The 27,712-nt window shown below is 42.4% G+C and overlaps 1 protein-coding gene across 2 annotated transcripts; it reads right to left on the bottom strand.

Moving 5' to 3' along the window:
* Window positions 1–3,410: 3,410 nt before the first annotated feature.
* Window positions 3,411–25,157, bottom strand: LOC309696877 (leucine-rich repeat neuronal protein 1). Of its 2 annotated transcripts, XR_014273685.1 has the most exons (14): window positions 24,917–25,157; window positions 17,073–17,235; window positions 16,835–16,980; window positions 15,810–15,911; window positions 15,326–15,510; window positions 14,570–14,812; window positions 14,044–14,166; window positions 13,791–13,913; window positions 13,117–13,531; window positions 11,808–11,937; window positions 11,536–11,714; window positions 10,768–10,926; window positions 9,821–10,505; window positions 3,411–4,725 (listed from the first exon to the last, which is right to left on the bottom strand). XR_014273685.1 is itself a non-coding variant. In XM_082518361.1 (13 exons), the coding sequence occupies exons 2-13, from the start codon at window positions 17,152–17,154 to the stop codon at window positions 9,957–9,959; spliced, it is 2,436 nt and encodes an 811-aa protein (XP_082374487.1). In that variant the 5' UTR covers window positions 17,155–17,235; window positions 24,917–25,157; the 3' UTR covers window positions 3,411–9,956. The 2 variants fall into 2 exon arrangements, 1 of the variants encoding a protein (XP_082374487.1); XM_082518361.1 differs by having other exon boundaries at window positions 3,411–10,505.
* Window positions 25,158–27,712: the final 2,555 nt, after the last annotated feature.

Below are 27,712 nucleotides of genomic sequence, written 5' to 3'. Positions count from 1 at the left end.
GCAGTTATAAGTTGCCTTTTTTCTCAGTGTCTCTTTAATCTGAACTCTCCGCATCTAAATGTGACATTTTCTTGCTGTGTGATATGAGAACTTTTCTCAGAACAAAACTGTGTAGGTGTAATTTTGAAAGGGTTAGGATGGGATTCACGACCAAATATTTCAGGTCAGTTTGCTAGCTGGAGACTTTCTGAGCTACATAAGCTCTCACACAGAAGATGGGCCCTGCAGATCTGCAGTTTATTATTAGGAACTTTCTCTCTGAACTTTTCTCTATATGGACACCTGATTTTTACTCTAAATGCAATTGCAGAAATATGAAGTGTCTTCAGATAAATAGGAACACAAGTTCACATTGCATAACATCATAATCTAAAACTCCACAGAGATAACCCAATGAACTGCCTGGCAGGCTCTGACTTAAAATGTTTCAATTTGATATCTGAACCAAGGAAAACCCTATTCATCTAACCATCCATCCACTGAGCCCATCCCAGTGTTGTGGGGGGATAGGTGGGGTACATCTGTAGAGGTCACCATTCTGTTGCAGAGATATTTACTAATACATATACCTTGTACTTTAAAAAGGCATATTTTCCCTCAGAGAACAGAATTAAATGATGTGACTTTTACCAGGTTTAGATAAGACATATGTAATTTGAATGTGAGCACGAAGTTAAGCTTTAGAAAAGAAAACTGCTGAAAACTGGTACATTTATGAAAAAAGTAAAGTGAGTTGGTTCTTGATCCAATAAAATACAGCTTTTCTCATTTTTATTTCATGAGTTTAATCTTTAATTTCGACCCTTCTGAGTTGTTTGCCTATTGTTTCTTTTACAGCATTTTTGTTTTCAAAGGCCGTCATTGGCTGTCGTAACTTAACCCTATTGAAAATAGTAGAACACAAATTTCTTCCTGTCAGGCAGTAAAACAGACTGACTAAAAAAAAAAAAAAAAAATATATATATATATATATATATATATATATATATATATATATATATGTAGAGAGAGAGAGAGAGAGAGAGAGAGAGAGAGCGAGAGAGAGCTATCTCTCTCTATATAAAATGTATAGAAAAGTCTGGCCATCTGTCTTTACACAGCGACATAATTCACGGCAACAACTGCTGGTTGAGACAAAAGCAAGAAAACAGCCGAACAATGATGTTTGACAACAGGTCATGTAGGTGTTGCCTAGCAACCAGAGGAGAGGAATCAGTTAGTGATGGAGAACAAATAGACCGCTGCGTTCAGCTCGGCATCCTGAGGGAGAAGCTTCACAAACCAAAACGAACCAGAAGTTACTCCTGATCGCTTTGTTTTGTTTATTTAAAAAAGAGCTTTATGTGCAGCCCTGATGGCGCCACCGTGTGGCCGACGTGCTTATTACAGTCAGGAGAAACAGCGCTGCCGCTGTGACTGTGACCCAGTTAAGAACAAGTTCAGGATGACATTATCTCAAAGAGCTGAGAGTGACAGGAAGCAACCAAACAGACATATGCAATAACAAAACAAATTTCACGCAACAAAAGAAACGTCAGGAGTGAAAACTCACAGGTTATTTTAGTGGATACTGAGTGGATTTATCCTGTGCTGTTTTCAAGGCCAGGAGGGGTGCTGGCTCATGATTTCAAAAGTTATATATACACACACACACACACACACACACACACACACACACACACACACACACACACTCATATATACATATATATATATATATGCGCAGTATCTTAGGACAGAGATCCCCGATGTTATTCCCGGGATCTGCTGGAGCCACTCGCCTAGCTTGGGAGTCACCGCACCTAGTGCTCCGATTACCACGGGGACCACCGTTACCTTCACCCTCCACATCCTCTCGAGCTCTTCTCTGAGCCCTTGGTATTTCTCCAGCTTCTCGTGTTCCTTCTTCCTGATATTGCTGTCTTTCGGAACCGCTACATCGATCACTACGGCCGTCTTCTTCTGTTTGTCTACCACCACTATGTCCGGTTGGTTAGCCACCACCATTTTGTCCGTCTGTATCTGGAAGTCCCACAGGATCTTAGCTCGGTCATTCTCCACCACCCTTGGGGGCATCTCCCATTTTGACCTCGGGACTTCCAGGTTATACTCGGCACAGATGTTCCTGTACACTATGCCGGCCACTTGGTTATGGCGTTCCATGTATGCCTTGCCTGCTAGCATCTTACACCCTGCTGTTATGTGCTGGATTGTCTCAGGGGCATCTGCACCTGGGGTCTTGCCTGGTGTGATAGACCCCAGCCTCTATGGATCTTGTGCTCAGAGCTTGTTCTTGTGCTGCCATGATTAGTGCCTCTGTGCTCTTTCAGTCCAGCTTTGTCCAGCCACTGGTAGGATTTCTGGATATCAGCCACCTCTGTTATCTGTGGTACATACCGTGCAGGGGCCTGTCCTTCTTTCCGCTTACATACAGCCTCAGTGTGCCTTCCCTCTCTTTGTTACCATCCGACTACACTTCTCCAGTCCGAACGACATTCCAATGTCATTGCTGTATATCCTGGTAGTGTGGATCAGTGAATCGATGTCTCGTTCACTCTTGGCATACAGCTTGATGTCATCCATGTACAGGAGGTGGCTGACAACTGCTCCGTTCCGTAGTCGGTATCCGTAGCCAGCCTTGTCAATGATCTCACTGAGGGGGTTCAGGCCTATGCAGAACAGCAGTGGGGACAGAGCATCTCCTTGGTAGATCCCACACTTGATGGCGACTTGTGTTATGAGCTTGGAGTTGGCCTCTAGTGTTGTACGCGACATCCCCATTGAGTTCCTGATGAAGGCTCTTAGGGTCCCATTGATCTTGTACAATTCTAGGCATTCCAGTATCCAGCTGTGGGGCATTGAGTCATAGGCCTTCTTGTAATCAATCCAGGCAGTGCACAGGTTGGTCAGTCTGGTCTTGCAGTCTCGGCTGACTGTTCGGTCTACCAGTAGCTGGTGTTTTGCGCCTTGGGTATTCTTGCCCATCCCTTTCTGTGCCCCACTCATGTATTGACCCATGTGCCTGTTCATCTTAGCCGCTATGATGCCTGACAGGAGCTTCCACGTGGTGCTGAGGCAGGTTATTGGTCGGTAGTTGGAGGAGACCGGTCCCTTCTGGGGGTCCTTGATGATCAGGACTGTCCGGCCTTCGGTTAGCCATTCTGGGTGTCAATATTTCCATCTATCAATATTTTACACTTGACAAATGGAAATGTTTAAAATCTATGTAAAATCTATGACAATACATGTGAGGTCTTTGAATCCTTCTTCTTCAGTTGTTTAATTGTGCAGAATTAACACCACTTCCTGTTTATGTATGTATCATAACCACGATCATTCATCAAACAGATGCTTAAATGTTATCATGAAGTGTATAAACAATAAAGAGGCAGCAGGCTGTGAGGTGACAAAGTGTATTTATATAATTTCCCCTCCCACACACACTCTCACACACATATCTTTAGTTACAGTTGGTGCTCAGTGTTGAGTAAATAATAACAATAACAATAACAATAATAATATAAGCAATTCTTGAAATATAGAGTGATGCACTTTATACAAAATACCCTGGATATAAGTGTGGAGGTTAATGAGAACAGCTGTGTGACGAGTCGCTGGTTCTGCTTGTTGTTTGCTGTGATGGACACCAGAGGGCGCCCCCAACAACTCTATCAGGTGTAAAGGTTCAGATTTCTGTTCACGTTTACAAAACCAAAACATATTCGGATTCTTTGATTTTCAAAAGCCAGCAGGAGCCACATGTCCACAGTTATTGGGCTTTATTTTATGCGCATGTTTAACAAAGGAAAGCATTCAGAGACCAGGAGATGTTAAACTAGGAGATAACTAACCATCTGAATTTAAAAAAATAACTGCAACAGCCACGAGGTGTATTTTATTTTCATTAAACTGGGCTTAGACAAAAAAGTAGAAAGACCCATCAAATCCATCCATTTACTTAACCATGTATCTAATCCAGGGTCACAGGGGGGTTGAGCCCTTCCCAGCTGTCACTGGTCAGAAGGTGGAGTACACCTGGACAGGTGACCAATCCATCACAAAGTAAAGTCCAGGAGTTGTTTGACAGAAATAGAAAAACATTTGTCAGGAAGCTGAGATTAGCTCATGAAGAAAACACACATCTTTGACATTCCTACTTCTGATGGGAAAACATAACAGGGACGTCAAATGGAGCAAGCTCCTGTTTCTTCGCGGTGAGCGACCTGAGCTGCATGCAAAAATCAAAACAAACAAACAAACATTTTGGTTTTGTAAATATGAACAGAAGGTTATTGTGAGCTGCTTCTTGTTTCTGCTGTTTCAAACATCAAGGAGGTTACACAGTTGGCCTGGTTTGTCTGTTTGTTTGTTGGATTGCTTAAAAAAAACAATCAATGGATCTGCATTTAAACTTTACTGACAGTTCAGCTTTTGGATAACTTTTGGAGTTGATCCAGATCCGGAGCCAGGAATTTTCGGCGTTCTTTACCACTGGGACAATGGACAAAACTGCACATTTCACATCATCCATCAAAGGAGAATTTGGGAGGTAACAGCTTGATGCTCTCAAGGAAATTTCACAAAGTAACCAGAGCCAGAGCCAGATGTCCTTCTGGATCCAGAGGTTCAAATCATGGATAAAGGAGGGCATGTTTAGCCTTGGCGGTGGTGCACAGTGTTGGGCTGCCGTTTTTGCTTCAGTTGGTATTTTGGTGATTCAATCGTCTGTTTTAAAGATTGTTAAAAAAAACAGCAGTAAATTACATTTGTGTCTGAGAGACTCAGAGTGAGGTTCACTGAGTGAGGTTTGCATTTTGCAGTTTCCAAGAAAAAAAGCTTGAAGGTCAAAGAGAAAAATGTTCAGCGATCACTTTGCATGTTGGAGACAAATCTGAAACCAGGAATTTGCAGAAATGTTGAGTTTGTGGTTAAAATCTTAGATTTTAGTTTAGAGTTTATCTCAGTCTGGCTTCAGTTTAAAGCAGAACATCATCACAGTGCAGAACCAGAGAGACACCTTTAAAACAGCATGTGATGTTTGTATATACAGTTCATACTCTTTGAAATGCCCAGAGCATCCTTTGGGTGTTTGTTCCTGAAGTGTTTTGGTTGACAGACAGCTGAGGGAATATTTGGCTGAAAGTCTGAACAACAAAACCTGCAAACTGAGGATCTGTAGGAGGATCAACACACGAGGTGAACCTGTCCCACTGCTGTTTCAGGTGTAAAAGTGAGAGAATTGATTTTTTGACTCTCAATAAAAGTTTACAAATTTAAATCACATTTGTTCGAGTATTCGAGAAGATCAAACCCCAAAATCTGAGCATCATAAGTCATCTTAAAGATCGGGAACATCAGGGAATCAGCTCTGTCTGAAATCAAACCAATCAAACTGTGATCCACTGGTCATGTGACATGACAGCCATCACAGCAGCTCAACTTTCTTGAATTTTGAGGTCTGGTCTTGGTCCATCAGTTATTACAAAGTTTATTTGGGATTATGGATTTATTAAATTCATTTTTTATGGCACAAACAGCCATCGTGTTCACATCTGAGTGAAGGCAAACTCTGCATTCACCAAAGAAAACCAAACTTGGAGACAGATTGAAGAAATTCTGTAATTCTCGTTACCGCTTAAAAAATATTAATCCTACTTTGACTCTTACAAGAAACGTCGAGGTTGGGAAAAATGAAATAAAAATTAAAGAAAAACTGGCCGATCAAAACGATTGATCAATTTTCTGCCCCCTGATTTATTTGTCTGGCTACTCAAACTAGATGACTGAAACGAAATATTAAGCTCTGTATGTTAGAATTAGAAGATCTCATAATTACCTCTGGATAGTTTTACATTATTGCTTCACAGTTATGAGATCAGAGACTTAAAAACCCCCAAAACAATCTCTCCTGTAGTTATGAGAAGAAAATCCCAAGATCTGCCTCTCCTGTTTCTGGACGTCACCACAGTGGACGTGACTGAAGAGCAACTTTCAGCTTTAATTCAAAGGCTTCACGAACGGAACAAAGGACGGAAACACAGCATTATTCCTAGACTTCCTAATTTTTCAAATATGAAAAAGAATTCTTATATTAAAAATTGCTACTTTGTCAAATTACTTTTGATCCTCTGGAGGATGGTGTAAAAAATGGTTGTAATTCCTAAACAATGAACGTAATCTTGTTCTGAAAGCTCTTGAATTTAAGCACAAAGTCTGCATTTCAGTCACTTTTGGTGAAAGCAGAGTGTTTGTGGTCAGAGTCGGAGCGTAACGCAGGATCCTCGCTCCTCCAGCAGTTTGCAGGCTGTCACACGGACATGGTTTTATACAAACAGTCCTAAACACGAGTGCAAAGGCATGCAGCAGTACCCGCCTCCCGGTGCGGCGTCACCCACAAACCCAGAGGACATCACATGATAGAAAAGAGATTACAGCTCTGCATTAGCGAACAAACAGCAGCAGAACACGGTCACCGTTAGTGTTCGTGCGCAGAGCGCTGCTCCCGATGCAGTCAAATATATAAAGGTTATGCATTCATGCTGCTGATGAAGACGAGTGTGTCCGGCGACGGGTTTCAGGAGGATTAAAGGTCCTGTATTCAGACAGGAAGTGGAGTCTTGTGTTTGGTTTGAAGCTGACCTGAAAGAGGATGGACATCAAGTTCTAAAAGTACAGCTGGAAAACATAAATATTGTTCATATTTATATAAACAATATCAGACAAGATCGCACTAGAAGTATGTAAGAAGCTGTTTGAGACGCAGTATGTTGCCACTCAGCATCCACCCAGAAACACCTCGGGCATCTTTTGGGGCAGTTTTCCTGAAGTATTATCTAAAGAAACGCAATCTTTAACGGTCACCGTGGCATAAAAGCTGCATGTAAAGAATCACCAGTAAAATCTGATGAATAACACTTAAAGCTTGGCTGACTTTACACGGAAACAAAGTTTTAGAAAAGTAGATAACTTAAACTTCTTCCACCATCTTTGCTATTACAATTCCTCTCACAGGTTCAGGATCCACACTCAGTGGGAGTGCCTTTAGCTGAACATTGAATACAGAAATAGCAGACAAGCTGATGCACTGAAACAAGTTTAGATACTGTAACTAAAGTAGATTACTTTCGTTAGAGTAATCTTAGAGGTTGAGTGTGGAGGTGAACCTGCTCTTGACTTCCTCGTTTTATTCATTTAAAAAAGCCTCTGAACTCAATTAAAAGGAGGCGGGAAAGCCGGTTATTGGAATTTTATACTCTATTTGATTGCTCATGGTGCTTTCTTACTACTATCCTCAATCACACCAGAGGCCTATAACCTAACAGTTACACACTCACACTCTGATGGATGTATTGAGGGCGACTGTTGTGCCCAAGGATACTTCAAGGACCTCCAGCCTTCCAGTTAGCAGCTGACCCGCTCTACCTCCTGAGCCCCAGCCGCCCCAAATCAAACCATTTCTCACCTGCTGCACGACGTGAAGCTGTGAGCGGTGAGCAAACAGCACACGAAGGCATGTCTGAAGGTTTGTTTGTTCGTCCAAACCACAATAGTGAGTACAAAAACCTCCACAGGACCACGGTCAGAGGTCATCTAAGGTCGGGTCATTTCTAGTATGAAAACCTATTGCAGGTTGTTCACAGCACTCGGTTTGCTGGCGTATTTACCTTCCAAATGTTGTTTTCCTATCATCTTTATCTCTGGCTGTGACCTGCGGTCCTGTTTTTGGTTTTATTCATTTAGTTTATTCAATAAGTTTTTAAAAATGTATGACTTTTCAGGTGTTTTTGGAGTGAATTCGAGAGAATCTGTTCATTAATTACCCGCTGTTAATTCAAACACTGATAGATCGCCACCCACTGAGGTCACAACACCAGCAGACGCAGCCAGCATCAACAGAGTTACGTCCTGTACCTTTTTTAGCATGAAACCAAAACAGAACATGAAACAGGGTGCGAGGTGTCTGAGTTCAGTGACTGACGCTCTGACAGCTTTCATGGACGCTGCTGTTGGGAAGTTCTGAGGAAATGTTTAAAATAAGCTGACTCAACAGGTTTTTGGTCTTTGAGAAATCTCATCTGCCAGCATCAGTCAACTGAGCCGATAACAGACGGATATATCAGTGCGTCTCTAAAAGCGTTTTCTTCTCCCTGATGAACTTCTGAGCATCGCTGTCACACTCGGAAAGCTACAAATGAGATAATTTTAACAAAACCCTAAATCTGTTTCATTGCTGTGAAAGAGGTTTGTGTGAAGTTCAGCACCAGACTCGTTTTCATCAGGCTGACGTGTGAACCTGAATACGGGACCTTTAACCGTCTCTGAAGATATTTAAAGTGAGATCTTGCACACTGTGCTGAGTGTTAGTGCTGCATTTGTGTTCATCAGATGAACTAAATTACAATAATCCGTTTTTTTTAACAGTAGAGCTACTGTCAGTGTGCTTGACAGAGACGAGACAGGGAGAGAAAGAAGGGAGGGGGCAGAGGTGAAACTATCCGGACTCACTGGGCTTTCCTCTGAAGAAATGCCCAGTTTGAACCAGCTGCCGGCCCAACAACAGGACCCCGACCCACCGTTTGAGAAGCCGATCTGAGGAGAAACAAATCCAGCGACTTCCTGTTAATGTGTCTGTGTTAAATCTGTCCCACAGACTGTTCAGCTGCTCCGGTTTGACAGAAGAAGAAGGATGCTTTGAGAAAAGAAAACCCCCCAAAACTGAAACTTTCATCCTCTTTTCATGCTTCAGCCACGAAACACAAACCAGACGTCCACTTTCATCCTCGCACAGATCCCAGCACGCACAGCCAGTCGAAGTGTGCATCCCTAATCCTGTCAGATCCTGTTTAAAGGAGTTTTTTCTCCCCGCTCTCTCCGAGTCCTGGCTGATATTAAAAACAGCGTAATACTAAGATTCTTCAAACTCGATAAAATATAAAAATTTAATCATTCGGCCGGCCTGAAGTGCACTCGATAGTATTTCATATTATTTTAGTTCTGGTATTCAGATCGTTCCTTTAATCGAAAAGTCAACTCTTTATTTAATTACCTCTGGGCTGAACCACTGCAGTTAACTGTTGCTGGGCTCCTGACTGGTTCTAGTGGTCATTACACATGTCAACGTCACTGGATGACTTTTATCATTATTTAAAAAGCAGATTTGAGAGAAAAAATGCAGACAGAAATTTTTTTATCCCACATAAAATAAATTTGTGATTAAAATTGGACTCCACATTTTTTTCCTTTGGTTTTGAAAGTGTTTAGATTAATAGACACCAAGTGGCTCCAGGCTCTGTGCTTCTGACGCTTGACAAAACAGTCATGACCCTAATTTTAAGGCCTTGAAATCATCCAGATGAAGGAGTTTTTAAAAAAGAACCTCTGTATGGTTCCATTGAAGGGGGAAACTATCCATACAGGTCAAAACTGTTTTTTGTGGCAGGCAGAAAACATGTTTATTTCTGCTCTAAAAGTAGACATTTTAACATGGGAGTCTATGGGGACGGACTCACCGGTGGAGCCGGCCTCAAGTGGCCACTAGAGGAACTGCAGTTTTTCATAACTTGGCTTTTGTCGCTTGATGATTTGAGAAAAACTCAATTTAAACTGCATAAATGAACTGACTTTAAAGGCACCTACACAGCTGAGTCTACCTGGAATGCAAGTGGTGACCTGGAAGAAAGGAAATCGATCAGATTGACGGCTGATGATGGGAGGTGATTAGCGGGAGTGAGCTGGTTTGGAATAGATGGACTGAAGCATGAAAAAAAGTCCCTTAAGAAAGCTGAGATGGGTGTCCTGCTGCTTTAATCAGTTCACACACCTGACCTCGCCGTCATCTCTTTGACTGTCAGGCTCCTCGCTGAGTCACATGACCCTTTTCATCCATACAGCTTCACTTCTGTGGTCCTCTTGCCCCCCCGAGTGTCTGTCAAACCTCCCCCTCCACCCTCCTTCAGCTACCACATGTACGTCTTTGTGGTGTCGATCTGACTCCCCCCTGCCTCCTCACCCCTCGCTCCTCCCTCCCTGTCTTCCTCCTCCTTGTCGTCTTTGTCCTTCTCGGTCTCGCTCTCCCACAGCGTGATGAGCGGCGGGTAAAGCTCATTCAGAGGGATGGATGTGGCGTGCTGCATGTACTTCTTCAGTGAGTGGCCGCAGGACTTGTGCTGCTGCACGCGCCGGCCCATGTACACCACCAGCAGCGCCATGATTGACAAAGCGAACATGGAGCCCATGACGGCCGCCAGTGCCACGCTGCTGCGCCGCGACGCCACCAGCTCCACTGAGAAACCCGCCTCTTTAGTGGTGATGTTCAGACAGGAGGTGTGGACAGGACCAGAGGGGAGGGAGGAGGAGGAGGATGGAGACAGAGGGGTAGGGGAGGTTCTAGGAGAGGAAGAAGGAGAGGTGGGGTGAGGAGGAGAGGAGGAGACAGTGAGGCAGACGTGGTACTCTGTGGCAGGAAGGAGATGAGTCAGGTTGTACTCCTGCACGTCGACTGGAACCTGGAGGGGGAGGGGGAGGCAGAGAGGAAAATGTAATTAGCCCATCGAGTGCCTCCTGCTGGGTGTAAACCGAGTGTGATAAGATAGGGTGTTGATGACAGAGCCCGAACAGGTTGAGCGATTGATAGCAAGTTTATATTATTCGTGTTTCCCACGCCACGCGTCAAACTTAGTTAAAGCTGAGTCAAAATAATCTGTAAATGCAAACTCCTGTGATGGCTTCACGACTTCCAGCAGTAATGTCATTGGGTGATATGTTCACCTTGGCCGTGTAGCTGATCTGAGGGTTGTCAATGTGCACGGTTGCACTGGTCCACCGGGGAAGAGGGCCGGGGATGTCATGATGGTTTGAACCCACAGCTGAAGCTCCTCCGCTGGGATATAACTTCCACTCCAACACCACAGACTGTGCGTGAACCACCTGCACATGAAACAAGAAACAGTGAATCACCAGATTCATGGAGGACAAACTGTCTGGAGCATTAGATAGTTTAATAGCAGAAGAATAGAAGGAGGCACTAGAAGAATAAAATATAACCAGAAGAAGTAAAGAAGAAAAACTAGATGAAGTAGAAGCTGAAGAACTAGAAAAAGAATAAATTATAGAAGAAGAAAGGACCAGAAGAAGACCTGAAGAAGAATAACGTAACAAACTGGCAGAAGTAGAAAAAAAATAAGTAGTAAGTTTGATGTAAAACTAGACAAATAATTAAACTAGAAGAACAACTTTAAGAACAAATAGCTAGAAGAAGAACAAGAATAACAAGAAACAAAAGAGGAGTAACTACTCGATGGCAAACATGAAGAAGAGGAAGAAGAACTTCATGAAAATATGGATAAAAATCACACGCTAGACGAAGAACAAAAGAGAAGAAGATGAAGAACTTGAAAAGGGCAAGAATAATAAGAAGGAGAAGATGCAGAAGATATAGATGAATTAGTGCAAGAACTGGAAAAATATTAAGAGCTCACAGCATATTTCTAATAACACCTACACCTGTTCGTATAGCACATGAAGGACAAAACGTACCTTAGCGAGCACCACCAGAGACCCTGCACCACTGGATGAGTTCCCCAACCAGGTCCTTTCTCTGCTGGGGTCATTCCCCCCACCAGACCAAGAGCCGGCATATCCCTGAGAGTCTACGAACACCGAGACACTCTTGGTGTCTGCTCCTTCGATGTTCCAAGCCACACAGGTGTACACACCTGTAAGAGAAGAGCAGCTTTTATGCCACTGAAGGTCCAAATTAAAAATCCACTTTAAACTGAACTGGATTTGAGCCTGCAGCTCAGACTGACCTGCGTCTGATGGCTCTGCGTGTTCGATCACCAGCGCACCAGGATCTGACATCCGATGCTTCTTCTTCCTCCTGCTCAGGCCACGCCCCTCCTCTGATATGATTGGTGAAGCCACTGCCTCTGAGCTCACCTGAGCAGATTCATAATGTCACTCTTTGGTGTCTCTTCACAGGATCATGCACTTTTTTAGTTCTCACTCATTGCATGAATTTATTTGACTAATTCGGTTTTTTTTTTAGGTTAAATATGGTATACATCAGGTAGTTAAGGAATGGGCACATTCAGTTTTTATTAAATGTACGTTCAGTTTATGCCAGGGCTTTTTTTTCTTAATGATAAATTGTTTGGATAAATAAACCTTTAATTCTATTTCAGATGCCATTGCTCAAAATTTTTGCTTCATGTCATGTGAAGATACTTGTTTTGGGTTAAGAAAAGATTTTAGCTGGGGTACACGTACACACAACAGCAGACGTAGACTGTGACAATAGGACATGGAACACATGACGGACCGGGGAGACAGGATGAAACACGAGTAGAGGAACACGGGAACAGTCAAGGGGGCAAAACACAGAGAGCGAGAGGGGAACAAGTAGCCAAGAGAATGAAGAGAGCACAAGAGGGACATGACAGGCTGGGGAAATGTGGGATAAACAGGATAGAGGGGGGAACGTGAAATGGAAGACAAGGGAAACAAGACACAAAGACACACAAACCCAGACACACAGAGAGGGACACAGAGGACAAAGACTCAGGGGAACCTAATAACCAAGGAGCTAAACAGGACAACCTAGGCAATAAAGAATAAACTCAAGACTAACAAAATAAACCATAATACAAAAATGACATCAACATACAAGAAAACTCAAAACGGGTCAAATGACCCAGGACGATGACAGTAAGTGACTCCCACGACCTATCAGGGCACAGATGTCAAAGCTGTAAATGTACATGGCAGGAGATTGAGTCGCTGTGGTGATTTAAACCCATTTCCAGGGTGTCTCATGCTCTCACGCTGAAGCTGTGTCTGCTGGAGTGAGTCATTTAGTACAACTTAATGTTGCACTTGATTAATGTAGCTCTGTTATTAGCTAATCGCTATTTATACAGTGGAACAGACAGAACAGTGGAGATGCAGAGGGAACGACACACTGGGGAGTTTATTCACCACGTCCAGCATGAAGAGGAAGTAACGTGTAATAATCACTGTCTGTTGTGATAACTGATTAACTGAAATCAATGAAGTGAAAATGCTCAAAGCTTTGTGTTTCTCTCTGGGACTTGGACACACACAAAAGTTTCTGCCCACCTTGTCACCATTTGGCGTCACCCAATAGAACTGAGGGGCGGGGTCGGCGTCTGCCCAGCACTCCAGCGTAATTGGCTGCCCTGCGCTGACATTTATGGTCGGGGGGAAGGAGTGAGGAGTTATGTGAGGCAGGCAGCTGTTGGTACCTCCTCCGCCCCATCCAACCGCCACCACCTCCTGCAGCTCCTGACCGATCAGGTGAGGCGGGGAGGAGCAGATGGTGATGGAGGAATCCAGCAGCTTGAGGTGTGATTGGTTGCCAAGGTGAGGCCCCCAGGAGGAGAGGCAGTCGCACCGAAGAGGGTTCGAGTGAAGAGAAACCTCCTCAAGAGAATGGAGGGAGGAGAGGAGGTCTCCAGAGAGGAGGCTGAGCTGGTTATTATGGAGGAGGAGAGTCCGGAGGGAGGGCAGGTTACTGAGGGCAGAAGACCGAAAACAAAAGACATTGAATGAGGAAAAAGAAACGAAGAATATGGACAGATAGAAAAGAAAGAAGAGACGAAGAACTAGGAGAATGTGAAGAAGAAGATGAGGAGACAACAGCTGAAGGAGTTACAAATGTACAAAATCAAAAAATAAAAATAAAAATCACTTTTACTCATGAAAAACATAACGTATGTAAAAATAAAACATAACATCAGTGTGGGGTGGCTCAGAGACCGTTAGACACTCACCTGAAGGCCTGTGGGTCCATGTAAGAGAGGCGTGGGTTGTTGCAGAGCTCCAATTTGGCAAGTTCTGGAAGGTTTTGAAAAGCTGCTCGCTCCACCATCAGCAGGTCCTCCATGTTGTTCAGACTGAAGCCAAACACAACACTGCATTTACTACAACGTGCAACCGTGGCAGCATCCTAAGGTGAAAAACAAAGCCAGAAAACTCCAACAGCTTGGAACAACGTGATCTCTACTTTGTGTTTTTCCAGCCAACCTGAGTTCCTCCAGGTGCTCAAGGTTCTGGAAATCTCCCTGCTGGACTCGACCAATCGGGTTCCTGTTCAGGTCTAGGAACTTCAGGTTTGGGAGCACGCTCAGAGCATCGCGAGGAACAGACCTGCCATGAGAATGAAATTCAGCCATGGCTCCAGTGGCAGAAGGTTATGGAACTGAGACCTTATTTAATCATTGTACATCCCCTTGAAGCTAAAAGTGTGTTATTAGTGGACATTCAAGGCTCTGACTGCTGAGAACCCTTTAAAACAACTTTCCCCCCACCCTGTTACATCAACAGTATCCTTCACTACCACTCGTATCAATCACATCACCATTTTCCTTTGATAATGGCTATTTCATCTGTCAACAACTACAAGTTGCCATTTTCGATGCTCTCTGGTCACCACATTGCTTCTATTCTTGCCCTTTATGCATTTAAGACAGGAAAGTCTACTTAATAACAGGGTTATAGCTAGGTCTAACAGGCTAAGAGAAAGTAAACTAGGGGTCCTGTGCTGACGAACCTGAGCCGGTTGTCGTAGAAAGAGAGGCTCTCCAGGTAGTCAAGGCCCAAGAAAGCAGCAGAGGGAACAGAGGCCAGTCCCATTCCTGCCAGGACCAGGCTGTGGAGGCGAGACAGAGGCAAGAAGTTCTTCTCCTCAAGACCCAGGATAGGGTTTTCCCCAATCATCAGAATCTCCAGGGATGGCAGAGACTCGAACCAGCGACTGTCGATAGCCACCAGATGGTTGGAGTTCAGGTGGAGCCTAGGAGAAACATCAGAGAATAGAGAACTAATTCAGATGAAGCTGAATGGTAGCAACATGACAGGTTTTTGAAAGTTTTGGGGTGGATGTAGTCCCTGAGAGTGACCTAGTGAACCTTTAGGAACTTTCAAGATCTGATTATATTGGTCTTTGGTGTTTTTTTAAATTGCTTTTAATCTTATTTATCTTACTTCTACCGGTATAGTGAATTTGACATGAACAACGACCAACTTCACATTTGCTGGGCCCAGATCTTCGACAGTTAACATCAGAGATGGATGACTCCTAGATCCAGCCTTCAGATTTTGTCTGCTATGATTCTGTTCTCAGAGAAACCCCCACGTTCTACCTCCTGAGTCCTCACTGAGAAAGGTGTACTGGCTTTAGCTGGCTCTGGTGGTCTTTTTAAGGTTCTATTCATCTCATATGCAGTTCTGATGGTCATCTGCAAGATTCTGGGATAAGTTAACAGTCAGAATGAGGTTTGATAGAAGAAGTGGTGGTGGCGATTACCGCAGCAAGTTGGTGAGGCCGGCAAAGGCTTTGGGTCCGATGGAAGAGATGTGGTTATGGTTGATGTAGAGCTCTTCCAGACTGGAGAGATTCCTCAGACAGAAGTCCTCCAGCTCCTCAATGTGGTTCTCCTCCAGGTACAGAGTCACCAGGCGGCCAAGAGAGGACAGGCCCATGGAGCCCACCTGAACAGACAAGAAGAGACAGTATTTCGGTATGAAGCTGACTTAGAGCGGATTATCAAGTTGGACCAGGATGCAGATAAATGTAAACCACATTTTTTTCACTTCAGTTACAAGTTGTAAGCAAAATCCGGCATCTGGTGTAAAGATTTGATCTCAAATCAAACATGCAGACCTACCCACTGCGCCGAACCCCGTGTGAATATGTAGCAGCTGAAAGCTTTCATCCAGCTGTTACTGACATCTGTATCCTGCTGTTCAACAAGACTGTGGATAAATATTGAGAATCGAGAAGCGCATACCTGTGTGAAGTGGTTCTGAGACAGGTCGAGCTCTGTCAGGTTGGTCAGACTCTGCAGTTCAGTAGTTATAGAGGAGATGTTGTTACTCTGCAGCAGCAGCACCTGAAAGGAATGATGAAAAATCACATTCAGAATATATTAACAACATAATGACTGGTCAGTCTTTCAACTGGCTCATTAGAGTCAGGTCAGAGTCAGAACCCCAGTTTATGTTAATGTATGCAGGGTCTCATTAGTCAAGAACAGAAAATACTCTCCTTTTGATTCAATCCCAAAGCGATGCTCTCTGCAGGCATGAACTGAGAAAGACGCTACCTTGTTCTTTGGGTTCATGAACTAGAGCAGATGTAACAATCAAATTTCACAATAAATCTCTGTCATCTTTGTAAGTAGTTCGGTGTTGTCTGATCCTTGTGTGCCTGCAGACACCCCTGAGGGTCAAAAGAGCACAACCATACACTATATATAGTGATGGATTTGAAAGGTATGTAGGCCAGAAAAGTGAATCAAGTGCATGAATGCATTAAACCTGCTAACAGCCAGCAAGGAGGGTGGGGGGTGGGGTTCCTCTGGTTGCCATTGAAAAATTGATAGAAGTCTGGGAAATGAGCCTATTGCTCCCCTGCTCTATTACCACTGTAAAAATGTTCCTGATGAGTTTATGGTCTGACTTGCTCAAAGTCTCATGCTTTATTTTGGGTAAATGATGGTCCCGAATAGAGCACAAAAAGGATAGAGCAACGTTTGCTTTGGGTTTGCATCCCGTGACTGACAGCCACTTCTCACATTGTTTAGCCCATGACTCAAGGAGTCTGAGTGTGTTATTAATATTTCTTAGCAATAAGTGAACCAAGCTGCTTCACACTTAAGCCTAAAAGTTGTTTTTTGTTACATTTTTATGACACTGTTGTATGAGCAGGCTTTTAAATTGAAGGCAAGCTAGAGACATAATACATAATAAGAAATGTATTGTAAAAGCTAATTTTTAGGCTCTGCATGGAGGTCCATCCATGCAGGGCTGTTACCTGCGTATCAGCAGAGATGTTGGCTGGTACTCTCTGCAGATGGAGTTCATTGCAGTCGACTGTCCTGGCCTGGTGATGCACAGACTGTGGGGTGTACCACGGCCGCGTCTCACATACACACTGCAGAGGGCACAGCACAGCGCCACCTGGAGGAAACACACACATGCACCAGGGCTCTCTTTAAACAACATCTGCGGATCATTAAATGTCCATTTGCATCCTTTATCCTAATCTTTACCTTGGCTGGTCCCGCTCATTTCAGCACACGCTGATGCTATAACCAGGGAGAGGAGGAGAATGGAGAGAACTTCAGATCCCATGATGCACTGGGCTGTGGCGCAGGATAAATAGCGATGACACGTGCCTCCAGAAGGCTGGTCGGAGTTTCATCTACACAAATACTGAAAAAATAAAGGATAGAATATTTTTTTTAAAAAGAATTTACTCTGTTGAAGTTGCTGCTAGCAGATACAGTTAATCATTAGTTAGCCTAGCTTAGAATTTAATTAAATGTCTCTAAAGAAGTTGAGTAAGTGAAAACACCTGGGTTGATTATGTTGTAACAGCAGAAATGTGGAACCGTCACAGACCAAGCATGAAAAACTAAACTTTAAAGTGACAACGCTGCAGTTCCTTTAGTGGCCACTTGAAAATCAGAATCCTTTATTGATGCCTGAGGAAAGCACGTGGTCACAGAGAAAGTGAGAACATTAACCGAGTAACCTAAATTAAACAATACAATATATTACAAAGTTACAAAATACAACAAAACAGCTCAAATATATACAAATTATAAATAAATTAAAAATATATGGTTGAAACTGAGGTGCCCTTCTTATTTTCTCTGTAGAGGATGTGTAAATATAAAGGGTGTAAAGCTATTACACTGTGTACTGCGCTTTAGATGGAGGAGTTGTACAGGAATGATTTCCTGTGTCGTTCAGTGGTGCATTATGGGTAATCTCAGTCTCTGAGTGATTTGTAGTTGCATTTATTAAAATGTATCTGTACAGTTTATGCACAGGTACATTTGTCACTAGTAAACCAAACTTACTAGTGGCAGATGATAACTCTCTACCCTACCACGTTCCTAAAAAATAGGAACGTGGTTTATTCAAGCATCAGCTAAAACTGAAGCTTGAATAAACCAGTCGGCGGCATCATGTTGGCTAAGCCAGTGTTTTGTTTACAGCTTGTGACACACATTCGCAAACAAACATAAATATTTCATTAGCAGGAACTGTGTCAAACTCATGCTGCAGCATCCATCAACACACAGCAGCAATTAATCTGACAACGCAGAGGAGAGGAGGGGGCAGCGGCCTGGTGACACACAGGATCAAATCAAAGTGTGTCTGCAGCCGACCAGCCAATCCCAAAACACACACTCGCTCCTGTTTCCAACACTTCTGAGGACATTAAACTCTCTCACGCTCATTCACTGGGGCCACAACTTTAAAGTTTTACTCTACAGTTTTATTGCACAAGTTCCAGCTCTGGTCTTCATTATTTTTCTCTATTATATTTTATACATTTGTTTGCAAAGAAACCACTGAGGTTGTTTTTGCGTGTTTTTATGCAAAGTAGCAGCTCTGACATTGCACTGAGATGAACAGAATAGGATAAAAGAGCCATCAATATATCGGTCTAATTTAAAATGAAACCAAAATCAGGTCTTCAAATTAAAATGTCCTCAATGTGAAGAAGTTGAGTCCCCACAACATGAGTTATACAAGAACACACACACACACACACACACACACAGCCTCTGTTAATGTAACCAGACAGCCGTGCTGCTGTTGATGTTGCCCACACACACACACACACACACACACACACACGCACAGCGGGATAGGAAATGGGGACACCTTGCCTCTGGTGCCATGGCAACCAGCCAGGAAGTGACATAGCAGGACAAAGGGGAGGGATTGACCTCAGTGCCGCCCCCTGATTGGTCCAGTTAGTTCTCACTGTGTCCCAAATCCACACTGAATATAATCACATGCACTTTATGTGTGTAACATAGACTAATGTTTGTATTTATCATATATGAAACCTTAAATTCTCTAGTTATTTATTTATTTGCTCAACTGGAATGATTTTGTAAACTTGGAAAACTGCACTAAAATAAAAATACAGAGAAAATGTCCTTAGTTGTAGCATTTCTTACTTTGGTAAAAAATGTATTCCAACTTGCCTGATGAGGCCATGATGGGCATGTTTATTGAGACTGCAAGACTGAGTCAACGGCTATCAGGAAGTTGTGTTTTTACTGTAATTGCTGTCCTGATTTTCCTAAATCTTCCATCTTATATATGCCATCCATACTACCGTATAATAATTAAAAGACTAAAATTAATACTGAAACTAATTAAAACAAAACATTTTCAAAAAGCAAAAACAAAACTGAATTAAAAATAAGATGTTAAAATGGCATTAAAATAAAACAAAGTTGAAAATTACAATTTTTTCCTCCCATCGAGTCCTATAATACCGAACACACTTTCAGCTGCCTGCTAGCTTTTAGAAAGAACGCACGATTATCACACTTCCATGTAGGCCTCAGTTTTCATACCTGGAAGCTACTTCAATTTTCACATACAGCCCATCATTCAGTTGTACTGAAATCATTCTATGAAGTCATCTTATTTTCAGGTTCAGCTCATACTCCCCAGTTCTTCGCTCCTTTCCTAATGTGGTCGTGTCTGCTTAAAAACAAACAGGACAAAAAGGAAAAACTCGAGTCTTTAAAACAGTGGCTTCAAACAGTGTGTGTGTTTCTGTGGCAGGCTGATATGAAGCACGGCTGGTAGGTTGGACACAAAATAAGCCTCTACCTGCTGTCCTCCCCTGAGGCAGCATGCACATCATTTAAAAAAAAAAATAAAAAATCATCAGAGAGATGAATGAACACAGAAAATCAGCTTGAACATCATGGGAAATACTACAAGGGGCTCTGGTTAGTTCACTATATCAAAGAACTTTGGGTCCTATGGAGCTGTAGACCAAAAATACACATTTTGGGAAGGGTAAACATTTATTTCTGGTAATTTCCTTCATGCTGTGGACTGATTTAATTGTGCTTCTGTGAATAAATTGAAGTTATTGTGCCAACATTTTCAAAATTCTTGATTAACCAATAAGTATGAATTAGCAGGACACTATTATTTTATGGATAATATGAGCTTTCCTGTGAGAAAACAGAAGAAAATGCCATTTTATTTCTCTTTGGTCATATTATTGATACCATGTTCTTTCTTGATACTGTCTTTCATAGTCTAAAAGCTGGTGTAAACAATTAATTTAGCAATTTATCTTAGTTTTGTGCCACTCTATGTGCCCTGGGCTGAATACCAGCCAATTAATGTGCAATAGTATTATCAGTAAAAGGAAAGGATTCTCTAATAACAGCCGGGCAGTCTAGCATCTGTGGTTAGTTCATGTCTGTATTAAGCTTTCAGGTTGTTTTTGCAGTAATTCTCATAAAACCCCAAATAAATGCTGACTTTGGAAGTCAGTCGTGTTTTCAGTCCGCTGCTGGTTCATAATAATACACTCCAAACAGTAATGATTGTCTGTGGCTTTCTGCCTTTTAATAAGCTTTTTGTGAGGATATAATGTGCAGTGAGTCAGACAGCAGAGCTACTGGGACAAAAGGTGCACAGGGGGGTGGGGCAGATTTGCCACTAGTTCGTTAGCATATTATTAAATATCGCTCATTAAGTTCAAAGGTTTGTTGATGAATTTGCGATGAACGCATCAAACCTGAACACAGCACGGTAAGAACATGTCAGCATTTGTCTGACAGATCGTTCAAATGTCTGAACCTCCTCCTTCTGGTTAGTGACAGACCAGAGGAGGTTCGTCTCTCTGCTCCAACATCTGAACACCCCCCCGCCCCTTTGCTGTTGAGCAGATGGAATATTGATGAGCTGATATTAATTATTTAAGCAGCTGTGAGTGCCTCATTTACTGTCCTTCTCTACAGGCTGTGATTGGAGGAAAGCAGGAGATGCTGGTTAATGAACTGTGACACACACACACACACACACACACACACACACACGTCTGCCTTTGTAAGGACCATCACAAACATAATGCCAATCCGGGACCTGCCTGATTTTAGCTAAACAAATGTTTAAACACTCAGATAGGATTTAAAAGGTCTACTCTTGTTCTAATGTTCCAACAAATGTCCAATTTAAAAAAAAATGTCCTCACTTTTCACTGATGTTATTATTTTGTGAACATCTATTAACTTTTTTAAGAAAATGTCCCCATTTTGTGTAAAGTTTTTCACTTTTTACAAATGTACTAAATGCTGTTGGGGTTGAACTCAAAAAAGTAGGAAAAAATACATTACTTTACTTAATTACTCCATAAATGAACTACTTTGTTGCAGTACCTCTTACATTGCTTTGTAACATGTCCTGAGATATATTACACTACAGCTACCATTTAACAATAAAAATGTTGTGCAACATTCCTGCACGCTGATATAACTTCCTATCCTAATGACAACACACGAGATCTTTCTTGTCGTGTTTAAGTATGAACCCAAAGCTTAAAATCAGCCTGAAGAGCATTTCACAGAAATTAAGGTTACAATGCTTCATGCCTGACTGTGCATCACTGCTTTTATTACCTGTGTGAAAAAGTGATTGCCACCTAAACCTAATAACTGGTTGGGTCACGCTTAGCAGCAACAACTGATGATTAAGCATTGAAGATAACTGGCAATGATTCTTTCACAGCGCCGTGGAGGAATGTTGGCCCACTCATCTCTGCATGATTGTTGTAATGAATTTTATAAAGAACTCCAACCCATTCAGGAATGCACTGTTAATGACTTGACTGGTTAAGTAAGGGTTAATGTGAGATTTAAAAGAGATTTAAAAAGTAAAAACCTTTTAGTCCTCTTCCCCTCAATCCCTAGCCACAGCAGACTGATGCCCCCCCCCCTTCACTGTGGATTTTGCAGGGGTTTCTTCCTGTTAGAAGGATTTTTTTCTTTCCCACTGTTGCCAGATGCTAACTCTTATAATGCAGCAAGATGACTGGTGTTGTGATTTTGGACTAAAGAAAATAATATGAATACATTTTAATTGAATTGCTTAAATAAAGCTTGTAAATGTACTAATCTTGCAAAAAAATAATCAAATAATGGGCTAATCAGCTGTCATTTGAGCTCTAGAGTGGATATCATTGAATACTACTTGTCTACTTTTACATTTAACTACTATAACAATAAACTGTTACCAAAATTTGCCATTTTGTCTCTCTGTTGGTCATCGTGGCTTGAGCTGAAGCAAACCTGCCACGGCCTGCTAAGGCCCGAGTTTGAGCTCTTATGAAGTCTTCAAAGCCATAGATTTGTCATAATAGTCAACCTAATTTTGAAGTGCCTTAAACCTGCATTCTTTTTAACAGCCAGTAGGAGGCAGCACATCTGGTTGCGTCAAAGTTTATGGACACTCGGCTCCTTCGACCAGTGACCTCACGGATCAGTCAGGTTGGTCTGATTAAATTATAAAGTTCAGTTTATAATTGAAACTGAAATTGAATTGAAACATCTCACGTTTTAAAATTTTGGTCATTCTCCAGATTAAGAAAGCAGGATTATTTAGAGCAGGGGTGTCGAACTCCAGGCCTTGAGGGCCGGTGTCCTGCAGGTTTTAGATCTCACCCTGGGTCAACACACCTGAATCAAATGATTAGCTCATTACCAGGCCTCAGGAGAACTTCAAAACATGTTGAGGAGGTCATTTAGCCATTTAAATCAGCTGTGTTGGATCAAGGACACATCTAAAACCTGCAGGACACCGGCTCTCGAGGCCTGGAGTTCGACACCTGTGATTTAGAGTATGAATATTAGCTGATGGTGTTTCACTCAGAAATTGTTACATAACGAGTGTGTGAGCTCGTCTCAGAGTCAGACCCACCCCCTTGCTCACAATGTCTCATCCCAAACTCCAAGACGGTGATGCTTCACTAACCGAGGAAAGGAGGAAGGAGGCGCAGCTGATTTATAACACGGGACACACCAGGAGCACTTTGTGAAAAGGAATGCATCAGAGTAATTGCTTTAACACAATTATCTAGTTTTCATAATCACAGGAAGCCATAACTGTAACTGAATGTGCATTTTGATTAATTCTTCTGCACTGCTGCAGGGACTTTTCAGTGTCTCTCGGTTAAATTCATCTGCTCTACAACCACAAAGAGACACAAAACAACCACAAAGGGACGGATTAACCTGTCTGAATCACTGCGAGCGTGTTGCTGCAGTCGTTCTGTGGAAAATAAACCTGAGGGTTAACTGAGAGTCGAAGAGGTAAGAGGTGATTACATAAAGCTGAGTCGGTGTTGCTGTGGAAACCTTGTGGATGTGAAACCAAGTCGACTGAAGTGCAGAAACTCTCTGACCTACTTTCATTCAGAAAAATCTATTATGCAACAATAAGTCAAGTCATCCTCCTTTCTGTCTGAATCTGCATCAAAATGCCAGAGGTTCACGTCTCCCGAGGAAGATGAGACGAGGGAGCTTCGTTTTAGACGGATGATGACGACTATATAGATGGATTTTGATTAAAATCTGCACAAAAAGCCAGAAAGTAGTTGCTGCTGGCCCGACACTGAAACGCCAGTCTGACTAAAGAAAAGAGTTGCCACTGACGGGTAAAACATTTACACGAGATATCTGTAATAAACTTAAATAGCTCGAAAAAAATTAGTGTTTTGTTTCATCGTTAGGGAATTAATTAGACTGAAAATACACATGCAAGGAGATGGAGTGAGACTCAAAAATACTGTTGATGACATCAAATCTACATTATAAACCCAGTAAATATTTTTACTTTAAGTGGTGCAACAACCTCACCCACAACACAATAAATTATGCAAACCTAATTAAAACAAAAGAATGACTAAAGTCTTAAAGCAGCACCACAAAAACTGCACACCTGGCCCACACTCAAACTGCTACCCTGAAACTGAACCCACGAGCCTGAACGCCAATAAAACACTGGGGGCGGAGTCAAAAGAACCCCAAGAAACACAAAATCCAACAAACAAAACTCGAATCTAATAAAAGGAACCGGAGGAAAGAGGAATAGCAAGCTACACATACAGGTGGAACAAACAGGTGATACTAATAAAAGGTGTGGAAGATGATAAAAAGAAGGAAAAAGAACAACTGTAAAAACAAACACAACAAAAATACCAGGGACCATGACACCAAGTCTTAAAACTTTGTCAATCAGCCCATAAAAAGTGCAGACGGATCAAAGCAGCAAACACAGTTTATTAATACATCTGCAAGAACATCTGGAATAATAATGTTGATAAAAATGTGGAGGCACTGCAGACCGAGCGTCAACCTCACGGGCTGAAAGACGAAACTGCGGCTAAATAAAATCACTGAACCAGGCCTCTCAACCATGTTTGTACTGCTGGAACATTTTTTAAATGAGAAGTCCTGACAATTTCCATCTTTTATATACAGTCTTTGGATAGCCAGGGACAGGGTTTCTTCAAAAACACTCTTTCTACTCATTTTATAGCAAAGACTACAGTTCCCATGATCCCTGAATAAACTGGACTTTTGCTTCGAAACCCAAACTTCATAAAATGATTGTGTAGCACAATCAAGAGACAACAAGAATAACACACCTGTATAAACTTTAAAAAGACACCACATGAGACCCGATTTTTTTGTAAGTAGTTTTGATGTCATGTTTTATATCTAAAACTCTTAAAGTTAAAAATTAACAATGCCTGAAGACTGAAGTTGACTTTCCCTGCACAGTGCGGTAAACACAGAGACTGATTAGAGTCCCGTTCATCTTTTCTCTCTTTATCACTCAGTGTCATCAGCATCCAGCTGCATTTCGGCTCATTTAGGAACAAAGCTCGTGTTTCGCAGCAGCGACTCTTTTTCTTTGTGAAAATAAAGAAATGCTAAACTTTGAGGTGAGTACCCGGGATTAAACCCGGGTTTGATTCATGATTCGTCCCTCCGTCTCACTGTGGTGTCCCTGCAGAGCTCCGTGCTCCAGTGAGGACAGACGCCCATGTTCTCACCTTGCTCCTCCGCCTGCTGCTTCTCCTGCTCCCAGCCGCAGCTGCAGACACAGCCCGGGGCAAAGCCTCACAGAGCCGGGCAGAGCCTCACAGAGCCCGGGCGGAATGAGTCCGGTAGAAGCGGGCGGTTCTCCGGTCCGCTGATGTTTTGGTGATCCAGATGAGGGCGGGCCGAGTCCTGCTGCTGCTGGCGCTTTTATCTGAAGGATCCCTCCCTCTCTCCCTCCTGTCCTCTGTCAGGTCCGCGGCAGCTGACTTCCCATCAGCCAATGGGATTTATAGGCCACTGGACGAGGGACCAATCAGGGAGCTCGGATGCTGCACAGAAGCGCTGGAGGAGGAGGAGGGTGAACGATGATGATGAGGAGGAAGGGGAGGGTGGGTGTCTTCTGACATGACGTAATGCTCCAGATTCACCTAATGACTGAGAGTCTGCGCTCCCCTTGTTATCTCTCTCTACTTTGCTTCTTCTTCTTCTGTGGTGTCTCCGTGGTGCTGTCTGATCTGAGGCACGAACCAGCAGAAAGTTTAAACAGGAAGTTTGAAACTTCACAAGTCAAAATGTCTTCAGTCACACATCAGACGCAAAGAGTTTACTGTTAAACAGAGAGTATCTAAGCATGATGTCAGTGCTTTATAGCTTACATCGCACTTCATCTCTTTTTTATTGGGACATTTCATGGAAATTCAATCAGTGCCTATAAATATAAATTAAATACACTGAAATTAAAAGGTTTTTTAGTTTCAGTGAACAACAATGTAACAACACATTGCTTCATTTCCTCCATAAAACAAAACAATTTGGGGGCTTTGTTTGTATTTATTCTTATTTAGTATAAAAAAATAACCAAACAAACAAACAAACAATGTTGATAACGAATCAAACAACAAACAAAAGAGAAAAGTTTGATAAGTTCTACAATTGTGATTGATCACATGTAGCAAATGTGTTCATGATAAAATGGAATAAATGAATTAATATTATCATTATCGCCTTCATAATACCAGCAACAATTCTAGGATTGTAACGCAATAAGTAAATAAGAAATTGTTAGTATTAAAAAAGCCACAGAGATTTGTGAGGAGCCACTGCTCTACATCAGAAGGAGCCAACTGAGGATTTTTTGCAATCCAGTCAGAAGGCGATCCCTCGACAGACCCAGAGCTTATTTCTGGGAACGCCTCGATATTCCCCAGAAAAGATGCAGACAGAAAGGTGAGAACATGAAGAAATCAAAAATGGAAAAAGGATCAAATATAAACACGCAGAAACATCCACAGTTATCTTTTAGTTACTGCATTTTTATTTAATTTCCACTGCGAGTCCCAGCGAGGTTCTCTGATCTCTGCGGACGTCCAGCACTCAACACTGTGAGGAAACCAAAGTAATGCGAGACACCTGCTGACATCATGAGTGATCTCACATTGATCCAGTAAATCCTCAGGGTGAGTCAGCGTTACTGTACATGGAGCGAAGGCGAGGATGAGGACATCGAGGTGACGATGGTTCACTTTAAAAATGACTGGACAGAGAGGAGGGAGATGAAGAAGACGTTTAAACGGTGGTGAAAAGGAAAAAGAAAACAAGATGCTGAAGAATAAAAGAAGACTGATCGTCATTCTGATCACAGATATGAACCAAACTCCACACAAATATCAGCTAATTTAATATCAGTCAGGAGTTGTCACAGATTAGAGCAGTAAAAAATAAATCCACACCAAACACTTCTCGTCATATCAGACCTTAAATCTTTAAAACACTGACAAAGCAGTGTTTCAGCAGGACTTTTAAATATCTTTATTTTTTAAAATCCGATTCTGATGGACATTATAAAGTCTTGAGACTTTGATCCAGTCAGGTTTCTGATGTCACAAAAGTTACTGATAAAAGCCTTTTAGAGCAGTTTCAAGTTCAGAGTGGTTCAGTTGGATTAAGTCCCCTCACTTCCTGTCATGGTCCGTGGGAGTTTTCCATCTGTGGCTGTGGGTCCTCCCCTTTTGGGTGGGGCCAGCGCCTCACCTGTATTCCATCTGCAAGCAATCAGCGGGAGAGCTACTTAAACCTGTGCAACCTGCCTTTCCTCACCAGTTTGTTATGCTCACTAGTGTGGTAACTAGAACTAGACTGACCCTCTGAGACTCATGCTAGTTGCTTCTTCCTCGTGTAACTCTGTTTTCCCTGTGTTTGGAGGTGTTGCATTCCCTGGTTCAATCTCACCTGGATATTCTCCATCTCTTTGCCCTCCGACCTTCTCGTTTCACCTGCTTATGATTGTGAAGTTCCTGCCTCTCGGTCTGTTACAGAATCCCTCCTGTTCCTCTGATGCCTTTTCTGTGCCCGCTCCTGCAACCTGATTTACTAGGCCACTCCCTCTCCGTCCCAGTCACTGACCCTCCGTGGTTATTATTTACTTAAGGCTTTGCCCGCTCTGTATTCTGTTATTTGTTTGGTGTGCATTTGGGTCCTTTCTTTGGGTGAACGTCTAGTTGATGACACTTGCTGTTTGCTATTATAACCTTTTCTCAATTTGTGGATAAAACATCATTTAAAAAATTCCCGTTTTGTTGGAGATGAATATGAAAATGAAAGCATGACTTAAATTAAAACAAAACAAAAACCAATTGCAAATATTTAGTGTTAAAAGCACTTCCTCAAAAGAAACGCGAGCAGTCCTGTGTTCACCTTCTTAGCCAATATGGGCGAGCCGGGGTCAAACTGCTGAGATAATTATTCAAACCTTTTTGTTTCAGTTTTCAGAGATGTAATATCAATAATCTTTTCTTTTTAAACATGAA

The sequence above is a fragment of the Aulonocara stuartgranti genome (assembly GCF_965226115.1).
Source record: "Aulonocara stuartgranti genome assembly, chromosome: 20".
In the NCBI taxonomy this organism is placed as follows: Eukaryota; Metazoa; Chordata; class Actinopteri; order Cichliformes; family Cichlidae; genus Aulonocara; species Aulonocara stuartgranti.
The sequence above is the reverse complement of the archived record's forward strand: the minus strand, read 5'-3'. Positions and strand labels throughout refer to the sequence as shown.

Coding starts and splice junctions, on each gene's coding strand:
- LOC309696877 (XM_082518361.1), bottom strand. CDS start 17,154: ATGGGATCTGAAGTTCTCTCCATTCTCCTCCTCTCCCTGGTTATAGCA. Junction 14,813..15,325: donor GGCCTCACCAACTTGCTGCG/GTAATCGCCACC, acceptor TGTTTCTCCTAG/GCTCCACCTGAACTCCAACC. Junction 14,167..14,569: donor TTCTACGACAACCGGCTCAG/GTTCGTCAGCAC, acceptor TTCTCATGGCAG/GTCTGTTCCTCGCGATGCTC.